Here is a 22347-nt window from a genome sequence, read left to right on the forward strand (position 1 = left end):
GCTGAGAAGGAATTCCGACGGCTGAGCTCCAGTGACATCACCTCTCTGCTATGGCGGGCCCCAGGCACCTTGCCGGGGTGTCCGAATGGGAGGGGGTGGGACTGGACTGTCTCTGGTTGGTTTCAGCTCCCAGTCGCCGGCGGGCGGGTGGTCTTCAGCCGCCCAGTCGCGCGGGCAGCGGGCGGTTGGTTGCCGGCAGGTGGGCGGTCTCCAGCCGCCCAGTCGCGCGGGCAGCGGACGGGCAATTGGTCGCTGGCGGGCGGGCGGTCTCCAGCCGCCCAGTCGTGCGGGAGCGGGCGGGTGGTCTCCGGCTGGCGGGCGGTCTCTAGCCACCCAGTCGCGAGGGCCTGGCCTCTAGTCCCCTGGCTTCTCCTGCTAGCCCGGCCTTCCCCTGTGTGATGCCTCTCGGCAGTTCAAACTGTTCTCTGGGCCTGCGGTTTGCTGGGTGTGGAGGGTGGCTATTGGGAATCGGCACCCTATTGTTTTGATTTTTTCCGCTTGCCCCTCCCCCAGAGCCGGCAAGACAGGTTTCGTTTTAGCCGCTGATGGGAGGGGGAGTTGGAGGTCAGGTGTCTCTACCTTTCCCTGCGTCTCTATGCAGGCTCGTTCTGATAATCCCTCCCCCGGAAATCCTGGAGAGATTTTATGCAAATTCCCCGCTGTATGGGAGATGGGCTGAGTAACACACACCTGTTTTATTGTTGCAATCTGTCTGAAACTGGCGGTGGTGACGTCAGCTCTCCAGATGGTGGCCGCTGGCTTCCTTGGTGGACTTTCCATTGTGGGGGATAGAACTGGACCGCTTCCTTCCCCGTCTCAAACCCCAAACTCAGCCCGGAGCTCAGTGAGGGCACAGCTGGCAGGACTCCACAGAATCCGTAGCACCGTTTCTCTCTGCTTGCTGGTCGCTTCTTGGTGGCCCTGCAGTCTGTAGCCGCAGGGCGGGCCGAGTGGCGGGCTGCGTGGCCAGCGGCGGATCAGTCAGCCTGGATCTCGGGTTGCACAGTTGGCTCGCGTTTAAGATTCAATAACCGGTCCTCGGTGATGGAAATCCTTCCTCTAGGTTTCGGTGCACCCTGATTTTGCTGTAAATTCCTGACAAGATAGCTTTTTGTTGTTCTAACTCGTTATTCACCTGCACAGTGTCGCGGTACACGGGGTGTGATGCACTCTATTCGCGGCCATCTTCTCCCTAAAAAATAAATATTAAAAAATTCTCACCCTCTCTCTCTCTCACTCTTTCTTTAAAAAAAAAAAAACAGGATGTTTTGAAATGTTTACATTGTAGAATGGCTGAATTGAACTAATTTACATACACATCACCTCACATACTTATCATTTTATTTGTGGTGAGAACAATTAAAATCTAATCTTTTAGTGATTTTCAAAATATATTTTCATTTACTGTGGACATCATGTTGAACAATAGATCTCTTGAACTTATTCCTCCTACCTAACAGGCGAGATATATATTTTTTTATTTTGGTACTGGGCATTAGATCCCAGGGCCTTGTGTGTGTAAGGCAAGCACTCTATCAACTGAGCTGTATCCGCAGCCCCAGAAATATGTATTTTAATTTTTCTCTGAAAAGACTCTTTTTTAAGTAGTAAAATTAATTTTTTAAAAATATTTTTTAGGGACTGGGGTTGTGGCTCAGCAGTAGAGTGCTCGCCTAGCATGTGGGCTCGATCCACAGCACCACATAAAAATAAATAAATAAATAAAGATATTGTATCCAACTAAAAATAAATATTTAAAAAAAGAATTAAAAAAATATTTTTTAGGGTCTGGGATTGTGGCTCAATGGTAGAATGCTCGTCTAGCATGTGCGAGGCCCTGGGTTCGATCCTCATCATCACATAAAAATAAATAAACAAAATAAAGGTACTGTATCCAACTCCTTCTAAAAAATAAATATTAAAAAATATTTTTAGTTGCAGGTGGACACAATATCTTTAATTTATTTATTTTAATTAGGTATATATGATAGCAGAATGCATTTTGATTCACTGTACACAATTGCAGCACAACTTTACATTTCTATGGTGTACACGATGTAGCCTCACACCCTATGTGCAGTCATACATGTAGCTAGGGTAATGATGTCCATCTCATTCCACCATCTTTCCTGCTCCCAGGCACCCTGCCCCTAGGCACCTTCCTTCCTCTCCCTCCCCTTTGCCCAATCAAAATTCTTCCATTTTTCCCATGCCTCCTGCTTCCCGTTATGGACCAGCTTTCACTTATCAGAGAGAACGTTTGGCCTTTGGTTTTTTGGGATTGGCTTCCTTCGCTTAGCATTATATTCTCCAACTCCATCCATTTACCTGCAAATGCCATAATTTTATTCTGTTTTAATGCTGAGTAATATTCCATTGTGTATATATACCACAGTCTCTTTATCCATTTATCTGTTGAAGGGCCTCTAGGTTGCTTCCACAGTTTAGCTCTTGTGAATTCAGCTGCTATGAACATTGATGTGGCTGCCTTACCATATATAGTATGCTGATTTTAAGTCCTTTGGGCATAGACTGAGGAGTGGGATGGCTAGGTCAAATGATGGTTCCATTCCAAGTTTTCTAAGGAATCTCCATACTGCTTTCCATATTGGCTGCACCAATTTGCAGTCCCACCAGCGATGTATGAGTGTGCCTTTTCCCCCACATCCTGGCCAACACTTATTGTTGTTTGTATTCTTAATAGCTGCCATTCTGATTGGAGTAAGATGAAATCTTAGAGTAGTTTTAATTTGCATCTCTCTAATTACTAGAGATGTTGAACATGTTTTTTATATATTTGTTAACTGAGTGTACATCTTCTTCTGAGAAGTGTCTGTTCAGCTCCTTAGCCCATTTATTGATTCGGTTGTTTTTTTTGGTGGTAAGTTTTTTGAGTTCTTTATGTATCCTGGAGATAAGTGCTCTGTCTGATGTGTGTGTGGCAAAAATTTGCTCCCAAGATATGGGCTCTCTGTTCACCTCATTGATTGTTTCTTTTGCTGAGAAGAAGCTTTTTAGTTTGAGTTCATCCCATGTATTAATTCTTGATTTTATTTCTTGTGTTTTAGGAGTCTTGTTAAGGAAATTGGGGCCTAATCTGACATGATGAAGATTTGGGCCTACTTTTTCCTCTGTTAGGTGCAGGGTCTCTGGACTAATTCTTAGGTCCTTGATCCACTTTGAGTTGAGTTTTCTGCATGGTGAGAGATAGGGGTTTATTTTCATTTTGCTGCATATGGATTTCCATTCTCCCAATGCCATTTGTTGAAGAGGCTATCTTTTTTCCACTGTATATTTTTGGCACCTTTGCCTAGGATGAGATAACTGTATTTATGTGGGTTTGTCTCTGTGTCTTTTATTCTGTACCATTGGTCTACATGTCTATTTTGGTGCCAATATCATGCTATTTTAGTTACTATAGCTTTGTAGTATAGTTTAAGGTCTGGTATTGTGGTGCTTTCTGCTTCACTTTTCTTGCTAAGGATTGCTTTGGCTATTCTGAGTCTCTTATTTTTCCAATGAATTTCATGATTTCTTTTTCTATATCTATAAGGAATGACATTGGGATTTTAATTGGAATTGCATTGACTCTGTATAGCACTTTGGGTAGTATGGCCATTTTGACAATATTAATTTTGCCTATCCAAGAGCATAGGAGATCTTTCCATCATCCAAGGTCTTCTTCAATTTCTTTCTTTAGTGTTCTGTATTTTTCATTGTAGAGGTCTTTTACCTCATTTGTTAAGTTGATTCCCAAGTATTTTATTTTATTTTTTTGAGGCTATTGTGACTGGAGTAGTTTTCCTAATTTCTCTTTCAGAGGATTCATCACTGATATATAGAAATGTATTTGATTTATGGGTATTGATTTTATATCCTGCTACTTTGCTGAATTCATTAATTAATTCTAGAAGTTTTCTGGTAGAGTTTTTTGGATCCTCTAAGTATAGAATCATATCATCAGCAAATAATGATAGTTTGAGTTCTTCTTTTCCTATACATAGCCCTTCAATTTCTTTTATGTAATTGCTTTGGCTAGAGTTTCAAGGTCTGCGTTGAATAGAAGTGGTAAAAGAGGGCATCCCTGTCTTGTTCCAGTTTTTAGAGGGAATGCTTCCAGTTTTTCTCCATTTAGAATGATGTTGGCCTTGGGTTTAGCATAGCTTTTACAATGTTGAGGTATGTCCTATTATCCCTAGTTTATCTGGTGTTTTGGACATGAAAGGGTGCTGTATTTTGTCAAATGCTTTCTCTGCATCAATTGATATAATCATAAGATTCTTATCTATAAGTCTGTTGATAAGATGAATTATATTTATTGATTTCTGTATGTTGCATCAACCTTACATTCCTGGAATGAACTCGAGTTGATCTTGGTGCACTATTTTTAAAAAAAAAATATGTTTTTGTATGTGTTTTGCCAGAATTTTATTGAGAATTTCTGCATCAATGTTCATCAGGGATATTGGTCTGAAAATTTCTTTCCTTGATGTGTCTCTGCCTGGTTTTGGTATCAGGATGATACCAGCTTCATAGTATCCCCAGTCCTGGCAATATGTATTTTTATTTATCTCTGAAAAGACAGTCTTTTAAATATTAAAATTTATTTTTTAAAAATATTTTTTAATTGCAGATGGACACAATAGCTTCTATTTGTTTGTTTGTTTATTTACTTATATATATTTTATGTGTTGCTGAGGATCGAAGTCAGGACCTCACATGTGTGAGTCAAGTGCTCTACTGCTGAGCTATAATCCCAGCCACAGAATTGATTTTCTATCAGATTAATACAAGTATAATATGTCAAGGTCAGAGTCCTGTAGCATTTTTATAAAAACAGGAGGCCCTGCTCATTTGTCCCTGGTCAGAGCATGCTGCAGCGTCCCTGCTTTCCTTCACAGTTTGCTGGGGTGCGGAGGGCCATGCAGGGGCTGCCCATGTGACCCCTGCGTCCAGAGCTGCTGCGAGGAGCCTGGTGCAGTCTGCCTCCTCATCCTTTGTACCTGTCTGTTTTCGTTTTCCCCAGTTCTGGGAGGTTTGGGGCCCTCTTTTTCGTTTTGAGGTTGCAGATGAGATGCCTGGTGGGTCCTGGGTGTACTGTACAGAATGGTTCTGGAAATTCTTCTCCCTCGGTTCTAGAAAATGAATTGGGGAGTCTTTCTGGGGGGTCATTTTTCCTTAGTGTCCACTCTCTTTTCCTTTTTGGAAGTATTCTTGTTTGAATGTTGGACCTCTTGGATTAATCCTCCCATTTTCTGTGTCTTTTCTACTTTCTGGGATATTTCCTCAAGTTGTTGCTTTTTCTTCCCTCTGTTATTATTTTTTCATCTCTCCTATCATATTTTTACTTCTTGAGAGCTCTTTGTTTTCTTTGGATGTTTTCTTATTAATTAACTTTCTGTTTTTGTCAGATAAGTTCATTATTTTTCTGAACTCTGATTTTATTAAATACATATATTTTTTCCCACTTATTTTATTGGTGCATTGTAGTTCTACACAGTGGTGAGATTTGTTGTTACATATTTGGGCATGCACACGATAGAGCAATATAATTTGGCCAACATGACTCCTCAGCACCCCACCTCCCACCCCATGAACCCTTTCCTCTATTGATCTCCCTTTGATTTTTAGTACATCTACCCCAACTTTGTTTTCCTTTTTCCTCTCTAGCTTCCATATATGAGAGAAAACGTATCTTCTGAGTTGAATTATTTTGCTTAACATGATGGTCTCTAGTTCCATCCATTTTCTTGCAAATGCTGTAATTTCATTCTCATTTATGGCTGAATAAAATTCCATTGTGTATATGTTCCACACTTTCTTTATCCATTCATCCATTGATGGACACCTAGGCTGGTTCCATAGTTTGGCTATTGTGAATTGTTCTGCTATAAACATGGGGATGTATCACTGTTGTTTGATCACTTTGATTCTTAGGACAAATACCTAGGAGTGGTATAGCTGCATCATATGGTGGTTCCATGTCTAGACTTTTGAGGAATTTCCATACTGATTTCTGTAGTGATTGTAGTAATTTAGTTCCATCAACAATGTCAAAATGTTCCTTTTGTCCAAATCCTTTCCACCATTTATTAATTGTGTTCTTGATTACTGCCATTCTGACTGATGTGAGATGAAATCTCAGTAGAGTTTTGACTTGCATTTCCCTAATTGCTAATATTGTGAACATTTTTTTCATGTATTTGTTGGCCATTTGTATTTCTTCTTTTGGTAAAAGGCATGAGATGCATTTTTTCTGGGGGGGGGTGAAGTGAATAAATTTCCTATGCTAAAAAAAGTCACTCCACCCAACCCCAATATCATTTTCAAATTCAAAGGGGAGACTGATCTTTATAACAGAGATCTATTGATCTATTGATTAACAGAGTAGTCACACCCAGCATCACCCTGGCTGACCCACAACACCTTGCGCCATCTGCTGTGCTGAGAACGTGAAGTACATAGTCTCACCTGCCAGGTGTCCTGCAGTTTCTTTAATAATTTGTTCTTTCAGGAATATTTATTTGAGCACATGCTGGCTGGACATTGGCCCAGCTGACTGTGGGTTTTATGGTTGAGGGGCGAGCTCTGTGTCAGCACCCTATAGTAGAGGAATGTGAACATAGACTGCCAGTCTCAGGCTTCAGAGCAGCCTCCACTGTGGCTTGACGGTGGCCTGTCCTTTGCAGAACTCTGATTGCCGAAATCTGATTGCCATTGTGGTGGTGTGAGAGTGGGACCCAAGGGGCTATTAGATTGCTAAGAAGGACAAATGCCTTTCTCTTAGAGTGAGCTCTCATTCCTGTGGCACTGGATTAACCACCCCTAGGGCAGGGTTATAAAACGGAGCCACTTCCACCCCATTTTTTCCTTTCTGCATGTGCCTGCTTGCCCGTCTCTTCCTGCCATGAGTTGAAGCAGCAGAGGTCCCAGCTGACTTCATGCTGCTGGACTTCCCAGCCTTTAAAACTTTGAGCCCAAATAAGTCTCCATCCTTTATAAAATACCAAGTCTCCACTATTCTGTTATAGTGACAAGAAATGGACTAAGAGAGTATCTTAAAAGAGTCTGAATTTTGCTTGATACTTAAAGATCTAGCAGGAGCTAAGTAGGCAGAAAGACAGTGAAGGCACTCTGGGAAGAGGGATGGCCTGGAAGACAGTGGGATCCAAGAGCATGTGCCCATTCAGGGGGGTCCTCCTTGGGGTAGGATGCGGAGCTTTTGGTAGAACCTGGGTCTCAGGTGGGTGAAGACCAGAGCCAGGCAAGTGAAGGAGGCAGGAGCAGTCCTACACAGGGCCTTCCACTCCCCAAACTTCTGTTCACACAGCTCAGTGCAGAGTGGTTTGTGTTTTGCAGAGCCTACGACTCAAGCAGTATAGACATTGTTAGAGAAATACACAGGATATGGGACGAGTTTATACCCTCAGAGCCACGTGCAGTTCACAACTCAGAGCAAGGGCTCAACTCTGAGACTGGAGGCAAAGATTGACAAACCAAGTCAGTGAAACACTCCAGAGCTGTTAAGCACCATTCTTCAAGTTGTTGGTAGGACAGTTTTATTGCAACTTGCCTTTTTAAAAAAACAGGCTGTGTTTTGAGACCTGTCCATGCTAATACATGCATATCTATTTCATTCTCTGCTATGATTCATCTTATCCCATTTTCTTTTTTTTCTTTCCGGAAAGTACTTTTAAAAAATTTAATTTATTATATATGTCAGCAGAATGCATTATCATTCATATTAAGCATATAGAGCACAATTTTTCCTATCGCTGGTTATACACCCCATTTTTTAAAAATAACTTTTTTCTATTTATTCATTTGTATGGGGGCTGAGGATCGAACTCAGGGCCTCACATGTGCTAGGCAAGCACTCTACCACTGAGCTATAGCCCTAGCCTCGCCCCCCATTTTCTTTTAATATCTTTTTTTTTCCTCTGACAATTTTTAATGGGATACCCTGTGATATTTCTGTTTTTTCAAATCTTTTTTTTTAAGTTGTAAATGGACGCATATATCTTTATTTATTTTTATGTGGTGCTGAAGATTGAACCCAGGGCCTCACACATGCGAGCCAAGTGCTCTACCACTGAGCCCCAGCCCCAGCCCCTGTGATATTTCAGTACATGAATACATCGTGTAATGTTTAAATCAGGCTAAACATATGTGTCATTTCTTTATGGTGAGAATGTTCAAACTCCCTTCTTGGGGCTTTTTGAAATGTGCTGTGTGTTATCACTATCTACAGCCAGCCTCCCGTGAGCAGCACCCCAGGACTTCCTGCTCCTGTCTTGACTGTAACTAAGTTCCCATTGGTCAACCCAGACCATCCCTCCCTCACTCCTCCTTTCCCCAGCATCTGGAAACCATTGTTCTACTCTCAATTTCTATGAGACCTACTTTAAAAAATTTCTCCTGCGTAAGATCACGAGGCATTGTCTTTTGGTGCCTGGGCTTATTTCAATTAACATGATGGCCTCTGCTTCCTGGTTCCATGTTATTGCAGTGATCTCAGTCTTTGCTCCCATCCTGATTTGTACTTGGAGTCGTGGTATTTCATGGAATTCTCTTCACAGGGAAGAAAGGGGTGGCCAAAGGATAAAACCCAGCCTAGAGGGACCTCAGAGGCTGTCTAGTCCAGATTCTTCTTTCCTCAGAGGAGGATCATGAAGCATAGGGGCGGAGGTGACTTGTCTGTAGATATCCCTCTGATCACAGCGCAGCCTGTGCTGGACTTGCTGCTGTTAGCGTGGCTCAGGGTTACAGGTGTTCACTTGGGAAGGTACTTCAGGTACCCTTGGAAAGGCGGACACTTGGAGATGCTATGGCTTGTCCCAGTGTCATATTGTCATAAACCACACTGTAGAGAAGAATCAGTGAGGGTAAGTCATCTTGCCAGGCCACATGGAGGAACTCCTGACAATTATGCAGAAACACATATCTAGAAAATGATACAAAGTGTTGTAAGCAGCATTATTGCTTTTAGAAAAATCTCCTTGTCTCCAGCAGGCTGCCCCAGGTCAAGTACCAGGCAAGGCTTCCCAGGAAGCTTTGTAAGCTAGTGTTTGCTCCATAAAGTCTACCTCCATTCTTTAAAAGCGTCTGTTCACAGCTGATCAAATGAACACCCTTCTTGATATGCTATTTCAGGCAGAGCCTTGGATGCATAAGCAGGGTTTTGAGTTATGCCCTGGCAAACAGGAAAACAGATTCCTATTAAAGCTATGCAAATAACTGTACTGCCACAAAAAGTAAAATGTATTCCAATTCGACAAGTAGAGTCAATAAAAAATTTTGAATTCCATAGGGTTCGGTAGGGAGAATAAGATGTCATATGTTTCATTTTGATTTACATATCCAGAAAATTGATCATTAAAATAACACCAGCAATATTCCAAACAAAAACTCCTCTCACTTGTCATTGCTTCATTTAGTCCTGAGTGACTGATTCTTATTCCCCAGGGTCTTGGGGTAGTGGTCTCAGGGGCCCATCTGCTCTTAGTGTGCTGGGCTTGTCACACTTCCTCTGGTGTGGTCCCACGTTCTTTATGTGATGCCCTCACAAACCTGTATCCAAGGTACCTGCCACCTAATCCTTTCCTTCGGGGCTCTGAGCTGTCGTTCTTCCTGGGAGAGGAAACTTTCGCACCTGTAGCCGATCACAGAAAACTTCCAGGGAAGTATCGAAATAAAACAAGCTAAGGAAAACATCTTAGATGATAAAAGACTTAAAAAGGGTGTGGTTTATTTATTACTGATGATTTTTATTTTTTAATTTTTATTTATTTATTTATTTTTGTTGGAAAAAAGAAATTATATTTAGAATTAAACAGCTGGACTTTGTTTAGATGATACCAATTTTGTTGGCGACGTCCAATGCATCATAATCAGGAGCCAGTCGAACATATGCCTTTTTCTCTCCATTAGGCCTGATCAGGGTGTTAACCTTGGCCACATCAATGTCATAGAGCTTCTTTTATTTATTTATTTATTATTATTAGTTGTTCAAAACATTACAAAGCTCTTGACATATCGTATTTTATACATTTGATTCAAGTGGATTATGAACTCCCATTTTTACCCCGTATACAGATTGCAGAATCACATCGGTTACACATCCACTTTTTTACATACTGCCATACTAGTGTCTGTTGTATTCTTGCTGCCCTTCCTATCCTCTACTATCCCCCCTCCCCTNCCATCTTCTCTCTCTACCCCATCTACTGTAATTCATTTCTACCCCTTGTTTTTTTTCCCTTTCCCCTCACTTCCTCTTACATGTAATTTTGTATAACAATGAGGGTCTCCTTCCATTTCCATGCAATTTCCCTTCTCTCTCCCTTTGTCATAGAACTTCTTTACAGCTTGTTCGATCTGGTGTTTGTTGGCCTTGACATCCACAATAAACCCAAGTGTGTTGTTGTCTTCAATCTTCTTCATGGCTGACTCAGTGGTCAAGGGGAATTTGATGATGGCATAGTGGTCAAGCTTGTTTCCCCTGGGGGCGCTCTTCCGAGGATATTTGGGCTGCCTCCGGAGCCGCAATGTCTTGGGTCGCCGGAAGGTAGGTGACGTGCGGATCTTCTTCTTTTTATGACTGTGGACACCCTTCAACACTGCTTTCTTGGCTTTCAAAGGTTTTGCTTTGGCTTCAGCTTTAGGAGGGGCAGGAGCTTCCTTCTTAGCTTTCGGCGCCATCTTGGTGAAAAGGCTATTACTGATGGTTTTTTAAAAGGAAAAGACTTTAGAGTTAGAAAAGAATAATGCTCTAGATGAGAAAATTTTGTTGTCTCTGTGGCATGTAAAGCAAAACAACGATGTCAATCCAAAAAAGTTTTAGAAAAATGAGTTATGAACCTAATCATTGATCCTATTTTCAAAGAACACACAAACACTGTATCTAGTTTCTTAAGAATGAATGAACTCAAAGGAAATATCAAATTACTCAGAGACATAATGAGTCACAAAGATACCAAGCATTTGGAAGGAATAGGTTGTAATGAGATGCAGTGTGGCTGGAGCAGGCTCTGAATGTCTGTGTATTAAAAAATAAAAGTAGGTAATGGGCTCCCCAAATGAAAAGCACCGTCCTGAGATATGCTAGATTCAAATTAAAGAAGAAGACCTGTGACCTGGTTAACATTTAAAATGAGTAACTATGACTGATAATTGTACCACGGGTGTCTGATATTAGGAGAGCGGTGCTGGGAGGGGTGTCTTCCTGTGTTATTTTACCAGGGGAACATTGTCAAGATGGCAGTGGAAAGCATCCAGGTCTGTGTGTAATTAGATTCCCCTCGCTGGCAGAGATAAGCAGTCATAGCAATGTTGAAGCATGGCATTTACAGGATGCTGGTGGGGTGACGGCTCAGTCTCAGCATTTTTATGTTCCAGCAAGTGCTGTCCCCATGGAGCCACCTCACGAAGCCCTAATAATGTTCCCAACAGATGAACCATTATCACTCACAAGAGCTTTCAAATCCCTCTCTGAGGTCACATCTCCGTCTGATGAGAAGGACACAGTGATATTTTGAGGCAATGTGATTTATGGCCCAAAGTGATCTGTGATTAAAAGTTTCAATATTAATTTATGTTATGATTATTGATCTCCTGTCGAAAGCAGTTTTGACAAATGGCAAAATATCTAAATAAGTGCAGTGATTCCCAGGCACCTAAAGGAAGCCATGCTGACCAGAGCGTTCAGATGTCTTGGACTGACAGTGCAAATGGCAGAAGCAGGAGACAACGGTGAACGCTGGGTGAGACCCGTCAGAGAGATGGATTTGAACAAAAATGTGTTCTGGAATTTGTTAATTTGAACCATAATAGATGAGCAATAGACCACAGATGCCCTTAAGGCCCATGTTATGGCCCAAGAAGAACAGAAGGAGAAGTACATCCAACTTGACATAAAGCAAGGAGAGATGAATCATGGTGAAAGGCCAGAGTCTGCAAGTCAGGTGCAGGACCTGCTGTGTGACTAGTAGGAGTTCCAGAAGAACAAGAGGCTTCAACTGCTCACCTCAACTGAGATGAGTCCTCCTTGACACTGGCAAAGGCAGAGTGGTGCTGAGGGTTCGGTAGGCCCTCAGGAGGTGCGTCCCAGCTGCAGGAGGGGCCTGGGCACTGATCTGGAGCAGCCTGGAGGTGGAACCCTCTCGATCCCCCTCCATCCTGCGGTTGGTCCCAGCAGTGGTCAACAGAGGTGCCTGTTGCTGGGCAGAGCAGCCCTTGGGAGTTGACCTCACTCATGAGGAGCAGGGAGGAGGGTAGATCCTGGCAGCTAGCCTCCACCTGGCTGCACCCTAGAAGCACTGGGCAGCTGTTAGAATTAGGAAATGCCACATCCAAGGTCAATTAGGAGAAAACCTCCCATAGGGAGCTCCCAAGTGAATTTAGTACTTTGCCGATGTCAAGACTACTTCTATAAATGAAAAGAAATAATAGAAAAATACAAGAATTTTGGAAGGGGATCTGTGAGATCAGGATACTCACACTGAGGGTGTCGTTTTTTGGACTGCAGAAAAGCAGAAACGAAAGGGGATGTAGGTGCCCTGGAGGGCTCATCTCAATTGGGGTGGGCAGGTGAAGCCTCTCGGTGGGGACCATATTTGATTGGGATGCAGGATTAGTTTAATGATGACCATTTTGAACAGGAGGTGAACACTGGGATAGAAAAGCCTTCCAGAACATTTATGTTCACAAGGCCGGGGCAGAGCTGGGAAAACACTTAAGCCAGTAGAAATGAGGAAAGGGAACACTAAGGGAAGACGGCCGGGCTGCTGTGGATCAATGCAGCAGAGGAATTGGGCCAACTCTATCAGTTGTTCTAATACATCTGAAAAGGCTAAAATTTCCTAGGCGGGGAAAGACAGTTTGGAGTTTTACACTGTTGTTCTACAATTGACGAGAGGGTGTTAAGATCCCTGACTCTGATTGTGCATTTTTTGTTTCTCCCTTTAATCCTGTCAATTTATACTTCATGTATTTTAAAGCCCTGTTGTTTGGCATATTAATATTTATGGTTTTTATGGCTTCCTGACGGACTGGCTCTTTTATGTTTGGTGTATGCCTCTTTGTCTCTGTAGTATTGTCTATATCTGGATTGTGCATAAGTAAAGCTATTCCAGATTTCTTAGGTTTACTGTCTGCATGGCATATTTTTTCCATCTATATACTTTTTTTAAAATTTCTTTTTTAGTTGTAGGTAGACACACATTTTTATTTTATTTATTTATTTTTATGTGGTGCTGAGGATCAAACCCAGAGCCTCACACATGCCAGGCAAGCGCTCTGCCACTGAGCCACAATCCCAGCCCCACCATCTGTATACTTTCAACCTACCTGTGTCTTTGTTTTCATAGCGTGTCTTCTGGAGACAACAGAGGTTAGGTTTTGTGCACTTTTATTCATTTTGACAATTGGCATATTTGGTTCCTGAGCACTTCAATAATCATTGACATAGTTGTGTTTGATTGTTTATTTATTTATTTTTTGCAGTACTGGGACTAAACCCATGGGTGCTCTACCACTGAGCTACATCCCATCTGTTTTATTTTGAGAAAGGGTCTTGCAAAGTTGCTGAAGCTGGCCTTGAACTTGCTATCCTCCTGCTTCAGCCTCCCGAGTCACTGGGATGATAGGCTTGCCCCACCACCCCTGATGTTGTGACTGTGTTTAGATTTGCCACTTAATTTTAGTTTCCTGTTTGTGCCTTGTTATATTACTCCATTTTACTTTTTTTGTGTTATTTCTTTTGGGTTATTTGGCTGTATTTCAGAGTTCCCTTTTAATTTGTGCATTGTCTTCCTAGCTATACTGCTTGGCACACTTGTGGTGGTTCTTCTGGTGTTATATCGTAAATTCGTGCTGTCTCACAGCCTAGTTAGGTTAATATTATGACACTTCAGATAGCAGGAAGAAGCACCGCCACGTGATGCCCACTTACTGCTCCCCATCTTACTGTGTGGCCCATTGACGCCTCCCTTCCCCTCTGTTAAATGGTATTGTGTTTTTGCATCAAGCAGTCCTGTGTATTTTAAAGGAAGCAGGAGGAAAGAGAAGCGTTTCTATTTCCCAGGTGCTTTTCATTGCTGATGCTGAGACAGGGAAGTTTCCTTTCATCCTGATGGTGTCCTTGAGCCTCATGGCCCTACTTGTGGAGCAGGCTGCCGCCCGAGCTTGTGGCTTTCTTTACCTGGATTGTCTTGGTTTTGCTCTCATTCTCGAGGGGCTTTTTCACAGGACACAGAATTCTTAGTCGACAGTTACTTATTTTCCTGACAGCACCTTACAAATGTTTTTTCCCTTCTGCCTTACTGTCTGCATAGTTTCTGGTGAGCCATGATGACTGGAAGTCCTGTTCCCTGGCCGTCATTTGTGGTTTTCTCTTGCTCTCTCAAGACTTTCCATTTATCCTGCATTTGCAGCCATGTGGTTATGATATTCTAAACCTGGTTTCTTTGTACTTATTTCTTTTTCTTTTTCTTTTTTTTTTTTTGTGTGTGTGTGTTTAGTTGTAGGTGGACACAATACGTTTATTTTATTTTTATGGGGTACTGAGGATTGAACCCAGTGCCCCATGCATGCCAGGCAAGCACTCTACCACGAGCCTCAGCCCAGCCCCAGCCCTGTATTTATTCTTATTGATTCTGTGAATGTATATCTTTCACCAAATTTAGGAAATTTTCATCTAAAAATACTGCTATTAGTGCCTTATAGTTCCCCATAACAGTGGGGCTCATTTTGACACAGCCACACAGGCACAGAAGGCAGTTTACTCCAGCTCAGTCCCCGGGGCCTTCTCTTTCCCTTCCCTCTTCCCTCCCACTGATTCCCTTCCTCTATTCTCCTGCTGTTCCTTTTGTTTATTTGTTTATTTAAATTGGTACCTTATGGATATACACACAGGTGGAATTCACTGTGGCGTATTCATATATGCTTGCAGCATGATTTTATCAATTTCATTCTGCAGTTCCTCCCTTTCCCTGAACACTGGTTATCTTAGGAGGGTGGGAATGGCAGGTATGTGTGTGGCTTGTTGTTCTATGAGCTCCAAGGGTGTTTGTAATAAAAATAACCTGATATTTCAAAAGGCTGGGAACCACTTCATAATACAGCATCAAGTAGGAGGTGTAGACCTAGGCCTGTCCCTAACTTGTGATATGACATTTTCTGCCTTTATTTTCGTGTCTCTGAAGCAGGTGTGGTAATGACCATCCTACCTCCTCAGGCCATAGTGTCATTGCTGTGAATAAAATGAAGGATGCAGATAAATATAACTTAAAGAGTTAAAAGACATTGAAATGAAAGTTATAGTCTTCAAGAAAATTCTGAAATGTTCTCAATTTGTATGATGCAGGTGGCAAAATCACCGGAGGAAGCATCTTCCCTTCCCAATGGTGATGTAGTGGGAGAGGCAGAGAGCACAGCAGAGGTAAGGGCTGTGGGCTGTTACATGGAACCGTCTTCTCCCATGCCAGTGTCTTCAGAATGGCTGCTTGGTCTTAATGTTTCTCTGTGTCTGTCTACCTATCATCTATCCATCCATCATATCTGTACATCCATCCATCCATCCATCCATCATATCAATCTATCCATCATCCACCCATCTATTATCCATCCATCCATCCATCCATCATATCAATCTATCCATCATTCACCCATCTATTCATCCATCCAACCATCCATCCATCATATATATCATCCACCTGTCCATCCATCCATCCATCCATTTTCCATCTTGTCCACCTGTCCACCTGATTATATCAATCCATCTGTATACCTGTTATCTTCATGATCCTTAAACCGATGAATTGAGACTCCTTCCTCAGGCAGCTTATTACTGTAACGTCCATCAGTCTATCGACTTTTGCTCACAGACCCAGCCAGCAGTGTTGGTGTTTGGTGAGCCCATGCTCTCGCAGTGAAGTGATCTCCTGACTAGGAGGACTCTCTGCTTCATTTCTGTATTGTGATTTAAATAAGAAAACCGCATTGGGGGTGGCCTGGATTTTCCTCAAGTGCTTACCTAAGATCAGTGATACGCTGGGATTCTTTTATGACCAGGGGACAGAGAAGGCTGAAGAAAGCGGAGAAAGCGAGGCACAAGGAGAGGGCGCTGAAGGTGCGGGCGAGCTCCCCGAATCCCCGGAGAAGGTGAGGGCTTGCCTCTTTGTGGGTCTGTCTTTGGATTCAGTCCTGTCCTTTTCTTACTGGGCTCTGCCTGGAGCAGGAATTGTGCTGCACTCTGGGAACACAGTGGCTAGTGCAGAGCTGAGCATGGAGCTGGGAGGAAGCAGGCCATTTTCATTCCAGTGCTGGCCACTGGGGACCAGATGCGGAGTGGCTGAGAAGGACCCTGCAGCAGGCCTGGAGGTCGCCAGCCGGTCAAGGCTTTGATCCTGTGTTGTGTTGTGTTGTGAGGGTGGGTTGGGTCCCTGTCCTCAGTCAAAGGAACATCCTTAGCTCCTGCTCCTACCATATATCTCCTTAAGAGCCAAGGTGGGGTGCATTTGTGGGGTACCTAGAGGAACTTGAGAATAAAAGGGGGCCTTGGGAGAAAGCTGAAACTCAATTCAGGTCCAATCAAGGGAATAGAAGATCCCAGCAAATCTAAGGCACAGGTTTCCTTGTCAGAGCTAATGGGATGGGGAGTGGGGGTGGGGGATTAGAGCAGATAATGGGGGACCACATAGTACACTTATTTGAGGAATTCAGGACATGTGACTTGGGTGGCCATGGCTGCAGATGGAGCCTAGCGGAGCTGGGGCAGGGTGCGGGCCTCGGGGTGAGCTTCCCTCTAGAATTTCAGGGGGGGCATCATGAGAACTTTCTAAAATGTGGGGAATGTAGTAACTTGTCCACATTTGGGTTTGGCATTTATCAAGGTGAAATTATTTTATTGTAAGGTAACATTATTTGGAGGTTCATTCTTTGCCACTCCCAGAGGTCCTACCTGAACACCCTGGTGGGCTCCCCGGCCTGAGGCTGGGCCAGGCCGAGAGCGGCTGCTGCCCCTCTGGGTCCTCTGAACCCGGGTGCCCCCTCAGGCCTGCTCCCTCCTCCCCACCTCTTCCTGACACTCACCACCACTGACACCTGGCCTCCATCTGGCTACCCGCCACCAGTAGCCTGGTCCCTGGCCAGGTTCCCAGCAAAAATAGCTGCTACAGGAGGAAGGTCCTGAGATGTCCCTCTCCCGAAGCCTTGTCAGAACAACGAGGTGCCGTTTCTGTTGTGTGCTTCTCACATTAACGGCTCACAGAGACTCCAGCTCTTCCGAGGTTGGCTTAATTGACCTGGTGATTACAGTTCTCTTTTAAAAAATGCTGTTGTCAGTATAGTTATTTGCCAACCATAAAGGTCAGTTCATGCCTTGACCACAGAGAACCATCCGCTGAATTCTGATATTTTCTAATTTTGTGAGCTGAGGCTAGTCCTTGGTTATTTTTATTTATTAAATTAATATATCCCACCTCATCCTAGGGGGTCAGAGGTAGGAGTAGCAACGCATACATGCATTCATTCAACACATTTTTTGTGTGGGGGGGACTGGAGACGGGACCCAGGGCTTGTGCCTGCTGGGCACGTGCTCTCCAGGAGCCCACGGCCAGCCCCCACTCCACGTTCTGTGAGCTGACCAGATGGAGTGGTGCAGTCCCAGGCTAAGCAGAACTCCGGGGGTGGGAGGGGCTGTGAGACAGCAGAGCCCTGCCCCCACCAGCGTCTGCTCTGGCAGAGCCCGAGATGAGAACATCCAAAGCCCTTTACAGCTCACTTGACCTTTTGAAGCTATTTCTATCAGTTCTGTGATCAGTTCCTTTCTCTACTTAACATAATTTTCAAAAAATAAAGCTCAATTTAAATATTGGTAAAGAGTGCCAGGTCCCTGTTATTGCTGCTAGTTTACCTGTAACAGTCGAGACTAGTAGTTATTCCTATAGGACCCTGACTGCCCCCCAGCCAGTTCTAAGGGTGCCCCTACTTTTAATAATATATTGTTTCAGCTGGATGCAGTTAATAAAAATAACTGGATTTAGGAAATTGTAAAGCTCTACAATAATCAATAGTTCTGTGCTGCTGGTGAGGCTGGGCCTGATTGAATTTTTGGTGACCCTGTCCTCTCTTCCCTTAAAAGTTTTTTTAACCAGATCAGATTAAACCAGAACTTTGGTCCTCTTTAGACAAGAAGAAAATGACTGTGCTTTGAGAGCCAAGAGTTAATGGCCGAGGAACCGTGCCAGTCACTTTACTCACACTGAGGGGGCTTTCTCTTGGTTCCAGACAGTGGCGGGCACTGGAGGTCCAAAAATGAACAGACACAGGTCATGACCCAGGGGCTTGCACCAGGAGACAGATGAGTAAATGGTGTTTGTGGGAGCTGATAAGAGGGTCCCTAACTCAGTCTCAGGCTGGAAAGTCTGCCTTGCAAGGGTCATTTTGAGCAGTGTCCTGTCCTGTTGGGGGGCATGTGAGAAAGTATGGCTGAAAGGGAGAATGGGGAGTGGTGAGGTGGAGGGGTGAGGTGGAGGAGGAGGCTGGAGGGGGAGCCAGGGGCAGAGGACTTCTTCTAAGATATCTGGATCCTCTTGTGATGCACATTGCCAAACATGATGCCAGCATAGGAGGTTTGTTGTCTGGACCAACTCTGTGGCCACAGTGTGGCGAACAGATGGATATGAGGATGACCGACCGAGGGTTGAGGGTCACACAGGGGCTCCTGTCAGCAGCCAGGTGAGCAAAGCCGGCAGACCTGGCAGGAGGGACGAGACACCAGCAGGAGTAGGTGGCATCAAGGGCTGCAACCCACAAATGCCCTGACGGCAGCGCCTGGGTGTCTCAACAGACGCTGGACTCTATTCCTGGATGTGACTTTTGCACAGACACTTGACATGTCGCCACGGGTGCTTAACATAGAGGCTGGTGTGGAGATCCCCGGTGCTGAGCCATCCTCTTGGTCTGACTCAGCTTTGGCCGCTGTGTCAGGCACTAGCATTCTCTGCCTCTCCCTGAGATCTGGAGGTCTGTTCTAGAACTGGCCCCAAACGTGAGGCTGGCCCAGCCGATGTGGCAGTGTCCTGGATACTCTATAAGTTGCCCTCTGTGATTTTGCTCTTTCTGTTACTGGCCCCGAGAGGCTGCCTGGTAGAAGAGGAGGACACTACATTAGTAATCAGGAGACATGGAGTGGCTCCCGATCATGCCTCTTACTTGTCCTGTGACTTTGGTAATGACTCTATGGCCTCAGGACCCTCATCTGTCCAGAGAAGGGGGGGTGAGGTTGGGCCTGAGTCTTTGGTGATGCCACCTTCTCTTTCCTCGCAAGTTTCTTCAACCGGAAATCAGTGTTTAAATACTAAATGGTTCAGAAATGCTATCATTTTGTTCTTATAGAGAAAAAGTTTTTGGTCTGTTTCTATTCATCAGTTCAAACTGAAACAAAAGCATACTTGTAAGGGCAGAAGGCAGAAGAGACATATTTTTGTTAAAATTTTTAGGTCACTTGCATATATGACTTGAATTTACCAACTAGCTCTGCAGTCGCTGGTGTGCTTCTGTAGGAGTTCTGCAGACAGAACTGTACATATTAGTAAGCAGCACCACTACTCCATTGTGTTTTGTCAAGCAGTTTGATTAATGGAAAAATATCTTTAAGCTCATAATGTTTCAATAATTTGAAATATGACCTGAAATCAGTAGAGATCTCCCAGTGTACATGCCTTTACTGCTTACTTATTTCATGAATTAATGAATGTGTTGCTCATTTTGATGGGCTTCTATTTTAATATAATTTGCCCAATTTTGAGATTCAACTTAAAACTTACTTGAATTTATATTTTTTCCTTCACTTTGATTCACGGACCTAAGGAAGAAGAGGGAGAGACCGCAGCAGAAGAGGTACGTCCATCACCTTCAACAGTTGTGTGTCATCAGCTTGATACAAACATTTTTAGGTGACAGAGTCGAAGCTCTAGCCACTGTCCCCTTGTTCTTCATAAATAAGGGAGACGGTGTAACTCCACAGTCAGAAAATCCGCTGGTGACCTGCTGAGAAGGGAAGTAGGTTGGAGGTGAATTCACATGAGGGAGGTGGACTGAGACCTGCCCGAGGAACCTCTGTAGCCTCCATGAGAGGTCCAGAGGTCAGGCTGGGCTGGGCCAGGGCGCTGGGCGGAGAGTCGTTCTCATCTTGCCCTTTCCCACCCTGTTGGACAGCGTGGTGCATGCAGCTTGCCCAGTGCTGCTGGTGGTGTGGGTGGCATCCTGTTGAGGAGGGAGGGCTTCCTGCCCTGTGCTATGGGGATGGACGTGTAACCGCAGGCATTGGACCCTGCAGTGGGCGTCTGTTAGCCAGGTGCCCACACATATTGGAGGAGAGGACACAGGCAGTGCAGGGCCAGGCTTGGGAGTAGTGCAGATGAGCAGGCCCTGGGAGTTAGCTTTCCAGTGTCTAAGGTGTGGGTGCCACAGGAGGTCAGAGTTGGTGTGTTGACTAATGCCAGAGGGTAGGCAGGCACTGCACCTGGCCCTTGTGTGCGGGGCTGTTAATCCAGGCTGTTAATTCATGGACCTAAGGAAGAAGAGGGAGAGACTGCAGCAGAAGAGTACGTCCCCTTATTTATGAAGTCTGCAGGAGCAGAGTGAGTGTGTGGTGGGGACGAATGCTGAAGTCATTTGAGCTGTCTTGCCTTCACCCGATGTCAAGGGGGCACATAATGTTGAGACTTGATTTTAGTACTTATACTGCAGGTCTCTGTCTGAGTTACCTTGACCTGCAATTTTAAACAGCTGTTTATCATCAAGTGTCTGGACATTGTGTCACTTGGAAACCCTAATGTCATGCTTTAGGACACCGCCTAAAGAACAACTAAAATAGATGAGAATAAAGTTTCACAAGGAGAGAAGATTAAGAATTGTATAAAATAAGGAGAAAGTATGAAAAATCAGGAGTACTGAGGACAGAGTTGTCAAGTGCAATTGAAACATTGAAAGAAAAATGATAAGGCAATATTTGAAAGCCATTAAGGGAAAACTGTATAAGGACATCTGTCTTCTGTGACATGTAATTGCACATTCTTGTTTGTAGAGGGGAGCCACAACCACATCCCAGGCACAGGGGAGAACTTCCCGGTCCATGTCTGGGGTTGGAGGTTGTCCAATTGAGGAATTAGAGTAGAAATGTCAAAAACATGGAGGCCATAAACACTGACTTTAATTAGAGATATACATTTGTATGTGTGTATTTACTGCACAATTCGCCAATTGTTTAACAATTAGAACAAGGACTTTTTTCTTTAAATAATAATGCAGAGATTAGCAGGTCCTATTGTATTTCTAACATTCATTGGTCTCTCAGGGAATTCTAGTCTCAGTTTTTTTAAAATAGAGCAGAAACTTAAAGCTGTGTGCAAAGCCATTTAGGTTCACAAAGATTTTATGATTACTTCCTGCCACTCCAGGCTTTATTAGCGCCTAAAATGACAGATTTTTAAAGGTGATTTACATGTATTGAGTCTTTCCAAAGTATTCCATTCAATCCACATAATAAAAAAGTTCTTTCCCTGCTCCTATTTAATTAATTTCCATATTATTGCTGAAGTTATTGAATTATGATAAGGTTATAAATTGTACACACAAATGTGGGAACAAATGACCAATTCAGGTAAATGCAGGTTTGGTTGATGGTGGTGCTAACTCTACTAGAATGAATGTTATTGTTCTCTGCTCACATGTTATTTTAGAGAATACAAACCATAGCAGAGGTTTTCAAAGTGGGGACCCCAGACCAGCAACAGCACCTTTAGAAATGCAATGGTTGACTTTGTCCAGAGTTTCAATCTCTTTAGTTTCAGTTATCCATTGTCATTGCAGTCCAAAAAATACTACATGGAAAATTCCAGAAACAAACAATTCACAAGTTTTAAATTGTGTGCTGAGAGCCACGGCCGAGTCTGTATGGCCCCTGGCATTTTGCCAACAGTATTGATTGACAGGCGAGGCATTACTATCCGCCTCTGCCGCAACTTTTGAGTTCTCGCACTGTTTTGGAGTTCTCGTGGGGATTTCCGGGGATCCCACGAGAACTCCAAAATAGTGCGAGAACTCAAAAGTTGCGGCAGAGGCGGATAGTAATGCCTGGCCTGTCAATCAATACTGTTGGCAAAATGCCAGGGGCCATACAGACTCGGCCGTGGCTCTCAGCAATTGTGTACTCTTCTGAGTGAGTTGATAAAATGTTGTGCTATCTTTCTTATGAATCATATGTTTGTCTGGTGTATCCACAATGTATATCTTACCTCCCCGACAGTCACTTAGTAGTCATCTTGGTTACATCAGCTGTTA

At 43.8% G+C, this 22347-nt stretch overlaps 1 protein-coding gene and 1 long non-coding RNA gene across 3 annotated transcripts in view; one reads left to right on the plus strand and one right to left on the minus strand.

The window, feature by feature from the left end:
- Sh3bgr (SH3 domain binding glutamate rich protein) overlaps positions 1–22347 on the plus strand; it is a 58451-nt gene that overhangs the window by 30430 nt on the left and 5674 nt on the right. For both annotated transcript variants that reach the window (XR_001502698.2, XM_015478782.2), the window contains exons 4-6: positions 15365–15439; positions 16072–16161; positions 19873–19902. Coding sequence is in view for 1 of the 2 variants with exons in the window: in XM_015478782.2 (XP_015334268.1) it covers positions 15365–15439; positions 16072–16161; positions 19873–19902 (195 nt within the window). In the remaining variant the exon portion in view is untranslated. The remainder of the gene's footprint in view (positions 1–15364; positions 15440–16071; positions 16162–19872; positions 19903–22347) is intronic.
- Positions 10475–21203, minus strand: LOC125616967. The gene is made up of 3 exons (XR_007347795.1): positions 20023–21203; positions 17594–17596; positions 10475–10714 (listed from the first exon to the last, which is right to left on the minus strand). It is a non-coding gene; the product is annotated as an uncharacterized LOC125616967 (long non-coding RNA).

The sequence above is a fragment of the Marmota marmota genome, unplaced genomic scaffold (genome assembly GCF_001458135.2).
Source record: "Marmota marmota marmota unplaced genomic scaffold, marMar, whole genome shotgun sequence".
Classification (NCBI taxonomy): Eukaryota; Metazoa; Chordata; class Mammalia; order Rodentia; family Sciuridae; genus Marmota; species Marmota marmota.